We start from the raw sequence: 5,000 nt of genomic DNA, 5'->3' as shown, positions 1-5,000 counted from the left end.
GATGCAATTTGGAGGAGAAGAAAGCAGGTGCAAAGTGAAGGTGAAGAGATACTGAATGTCCGGGCAGCTACTAAGGAGGCGGCGAAGGAGACAGTAAGGTATTTCGTATGAATTCTAGACAGAAGACAAGGAAGCTCCATGTGAAGAGGATGCTGGAGGACGAGGAAAAGGCTGACAAAGGAGGAATGGGGAAACAGAGATAGCGGAAGGATACGGGAATTCAGAGAGCTTCTGCATAAGGGGATTTGTCTACCAACTTTTCGGTCGAAAATCTTCCACTTTGCTGATTTTGAGTTGTATGCATTTCTAAAGCGTTTCAGGGCTTCCGAATCTCCCCTAAAATGTTTAAGGCCCACCAACTATTCTTAAGGTGGTAGCAGACACTTTCGATGCCCACCGAAATATTATTTTTAACCTTGGCTTATTAAAGCGGCAATTGTGACCCAACGATGAGGTATAATAAAGAATGATATTATTTTCAGAATGCTTATAAAAATTCACATGATGTTAGATCTTCATCTTTTCGGAATAATCTATATAAAAAAATATGGGAAGCGTTAAAAAAATTAGATTTTGTGTATACAAATCAATAAGAATAATATGTTGTTCATAAAGAGAATCTTACTTTATCTCTTTCGTCAGTTTCATCCTTCAGCATAATGTTTTAAACATACATGAAGATGCTTAAGGGATGTTTAACTTTTGTTTAAGAAAATCTTGGAACGCAAGAGGATGCCTGGGTTATGCAGAAGTGTTCTGGTGCCGATTTTCTTTTCTTTTCTTTTCTTTTCTTTTTTTCCTCTTTTCTTTTGGAATAAAGACGATGTACAGAAGCTACAGAGGCGCGAAGTTCACCGGCTACAGCACCAAATTGTGGGGAAGACGGAAGAGGACCTATGAGCAGCAACTTGGTTTCGTTCCGGAAAGAAGGTGTTCGCTCTGACCTTTGGAGTTGTCGAGTGTGTTGTGGACTGAGAGTAAGATCATGACAGGATGCCAGGATCTGTGGCACTGTACGAGGGATCCAGAAGAGGAGTATGCATGTCTCAGTTACAGCTCGAGATGTGCACAGAGAGGCAGAGCTACGTACAGGAGGGAAAGACAAGGTCAGTAGGAGCAAGACAGTGCACATTGCGTGGATGAATGCGTAACAATGAGCTGTGTCTGCAAATAGAGTCGTTACAGGTGGATAATTTTAAAAACTGAAGTCTCCCTCCCCCCCCTACAAGACTGGAGAGTGTGGTTTGAAAGGTGAAGAAGAAAGAGCATGGAGTTCGTGGCGAAGGGTAGCTAGAGTGATTTGGGATGGAAAGATATATGCAAGAGTGAAGGGATTTTTTTAAGACGGCGATGAAAAAGGTAAGTTGTATGGCCTGGAGGAGAAGCTGATAGACAGGCAGAGTCAGAGAACGAAGTCGCAAGTCCGAAGATGCCTCGGTTTTCGTTTCAATGGCGAGCATGAACAGGATAAGTGTACTAGAGAGATATTATATTTGGAATTATAGAAACGCAAGATTAGGAATGAGTATATCAGAGAGACACAAGATTAGGAATAAGTATATCAGAGAGACACAAGATTAGGAATGAGTGTTTTCGAGAAACGCAAGATTACGAATGGGTGTTTTAGAGAAACGCAAGATTACGAATGAGTATATCAGAGAGACACAAGATTAGGAATGAGTGTTTTAGAGAAACGCAAGATTAGGAATGAGTATATAAGAGAGACGCAAGTAGTTTGAAGGCAGTGATAAAGGCGAGGCAGTAGGTCAAGCACAGGTGCATCGGGAGAAGGATGCTCAGGATGGGGCAACCGGACAGGAGATGGTGGAGGACAAAGAGAATTTTTATGGATATGCAAAAGGAGGATGTGCAGGTGGATGGTGTGACAGAGGACAGGGCGAGATGGGGACGGATGACCCACTGTGGCGACCCTCAACTTGAGCAACCGAAAGGAGACGAAGATATATTCATTCTTGTCCCTCTCCCTCACCCTCTCCATCTCCATCTTTCTATCATTCCCTCTCCAATCTCTCCAGCTCTCCCTCTTCCCTATCTGTCTGTCTTCTATTTTTTTTATCGACCCCCTCGCAGAAAATAAATATTCGCGTATTCGACGTACATAATATGGCATTTAAAAACCTCTCCGGAACAGGAAGTATGTCTTGAAAAACAAACAAACTGCATATTAGGTATTTCCTTTCAAGATGAATCCGTGAATCCGCGTTCATATCCGAGACTTCTACGAACGTAAACAAACCGGAGATGTGACCTTCTCCAGCACATTCACGACGTTTGAGAGTAATCCCTGCAAAGGGAGATAGAAGGGCATAGAGGCATAAGCAAAAGAGAGAGAAAGATTGCAAAGAGAAAAAGGTAGAGAAAGTTTATGTGATATTTTTTTCTCCAGGGATAGAATGTGAGCTACTGAATGCAGCGAAGATGCACGCCCAAGGAAAATGAAAGACGAAACAAAATAAGCAATTATAAATACAAAGGGAAAGAAGAAACGAACAAGCAAACAAAAATAAGAGAATTCAAGACAACGGCAGTCGGAAACCATCATTACCACTGTGTAATCCACTGCTATTGCCAGGTAATTCTCCATTATGTAACCATTACTGCCATCCACTGACGCCATAACGCAACCCGTAAAATACCCCGAATGTAACGTGCAGGAGTTGGAGTACGAGATAGATACTTTTACATCATATAATCCTGAAGATGCTGTGACGTTTTTCTGACGACCCATCAAGGCAACAAAACAAAGGATGAAAGGGGTGCATTATAAAGGTAAAAAAAAAAAAAGTATTGGGGAGAAGTGATAAGCCAGGAGGAGAGGGAACGAAGAAGGCAAAGAGAAAAGAAGTGAAAACGAGGGAAAATGACACCAGGTCGATACCACGATCCAATTCATAAAAAAAAGACAGAAAGCCCATAGGTAAAGAAAGGGAAAGAGAGAGAGAACCAAAACGAAAGAGAAATAACGGGGAAACGAAATAAGGAAATAAACACAAACAACACGAGAATAAAACCAACAGAGGGACCACATGACGCAAGAAAGAAAGAAGAAGAAGAAGAAGAAAACCAACAGAAGGACCACATGACGCAAGAAAGAAAGAAGAAAGAAAAAAAAACACAGGAAGAGTAGCAGCCGACAGGAGGTCCTCTGGAGGCGCCGTCGGGGGGGGGGGGGGGCGTCGCGAGGCCAGAGGGCGCGCAGAGGCCGTGGCAGTTGTCCGGGGAAGGGAGACGGGCGCAATGCAAGAGCTGTGTCGCGGGCGTGGGAATGCGGGCGGCCGAGAGAGGGGAGGCAGAGCTGGCAGCATTCTTCCACGGGGACTTTTGAGGGTGTTGTTTTTTTTCCTTTTCTTTTTCTTTTCTTTTCTCTTTCTTTCTCTCTTTCTTTCTTTCTTTCTTTCTTTCTTTCTCTCTCTCTCTCTCTCTCTCTGTCTGTCTGTCTCTCTCTCTCTCTCTCTCTCTCTCTCTCTCTCTGTCTTTCTCTCTCTCTCTCTCTCTCTCTCTCTCTCTCTCTCTCTCTCTCTCTCACTCTCTCTCCTTTTTCGTGTCTTTTTTTTCTTTCTTTCTTTCTTTCTTACTTTCTGTTCTGTGTCTTTTCGTTATTTCCCATGTTTGCGCCTCTCTTTCTGTCTTTTAGCATTTTTCTCTTGTTCTTCTCTTTTTTCTTTCTATTTTTCTTTTCTTTTCTTTTTTATCTCACTTTTCGCCTCTTCTCTCTCTCTCGCTCTCTCTCTCTCTATCTATCCCCCTCCCTCCCTCCTTCCCTCCCTCCTTCCCTCCCTCTCATCTCTTTCGCTCCTCGATCCTCCCCGTCATCAGCTGACTTGGTTGTAGAGGCTGTTGTAGTTTTGGGATTATTCCTAATTTTTTAAATCGTTGTTAGCAGAAGTAAATTTTTCATTTTGATTATTATCTGATTATCATAATTATTATTTCATTACTGTTATGATAATTTTCGTCGTCATATTGTTATCACCATTATCATTTTGTTTTATTATTATTAAATCTATTATTATAATTATTTTTGTTTTTATTGTTGTTATTACCACTATTATTGATATTATCATTATAATTTTTTTTGTTATTATCATATTTGTTATTACAATTGTTATTATTACTATTACTATTACCATATTATTATTATCAATACGATTGCAACACATAACATACTAACATACTACTGCTATTATTACTGCTGCTGTTATTACTATCATTAGCAATAACAGTACCATTACCTTCTATGAACAATATCTTCTCTTTATTACATGTCCATGGTCAATATTTCCTTGTATTTTTATTGGTTATTGTCAGCATAATTATGTTTTATTATCGTTCATCCGTACTTCATTATTTAAATCAATTGTATATATCTTATTATTTAACTCATGGTTATGGTATTTTATTGTCATTGATATCGGAGTAAATGTTAATGTTTTCAATATTGTTATCGTGTTTTTTTCTCACTTCCACACTCATTTTCTCTCCTTCTTTCTTCTTTTATCTGAGTCTTCTGATCTTTAACATGCATTTGCATTTACCCGATTCGCAAAATTATTGTGCAGTTTCGAAAAGCACTGAACAGAAGAACGCAAAAAAAAGAAAACAACCACAAAACACAAGGATTTAAACGGCCAAGGAAGTACAAGAACAACAAGGACGACAGACAAACACGCATTAAAAAAAAAAAAACGAAAATATAAAATCCAATTACATCACTTCAGACACAAAAAAAAAACAATAGAGTGAGATAAATAGGGGAAAATGTACATAGAGAGACACGAAAACCTACCTTCCTTCCCCCGCAGCAGAGCATATTTGAGCGGGCCACGACCACCAGCTGATCCCTGACCGCCCCTCCGTCCACCAGGACCATCAGCCTGCATGCCCCTCACCTGCGGACGGGGCGGAGGAGGGGTTAATGGCGGGGAATTGTGGGGTTATCTGGTCCTCCTGGAGACAAGGAGGTGGGGAGAAATCACGGG

The 5,000-nt window shown here is 40.8% G+C and overlaps 1 protein-coding gene across 1 annotated transcript in view; it reads right to left on the bottom strand.

Annotated features, from left to right (window-relative positions):
- RhoGAP100F (Rho GTPase activating protein at 100F) overlaps positions 1-4,906 on the bottom strand; it is a gene marked incomplete in the record, with an annotated part of 190,989 nt that extends 186,083 nt beyond the window's left edge. The window contains 1 exon segment of the mRNA XM_070130873.1: positions 4,808-4,906. Coding sequence (XP_069986974.1) covers positions 4,808-4,891 — 84 coding nt within the window.
- Between the last annotated feature and the right edge of the window lie 94 nt (positions 4,907-5,000).

Source organism: Penaeus vannamei, chromosome 15, assembly GCF_042767895.1.
Source record: "Penaeus vannamei isolate JL-2024 chromosome 15, ASM4276789v1, whole genome shotgun sequence".
Lineage (NCBI taxonomy): Eukaryota > Metazoa > Arthropoda > Malacostraca > Decapoda > Penaeidae > Penaeus > Penaeus vannamei.
This window is presented reverse-complemented; position numbering and strand designations above follow the sequence as displayed.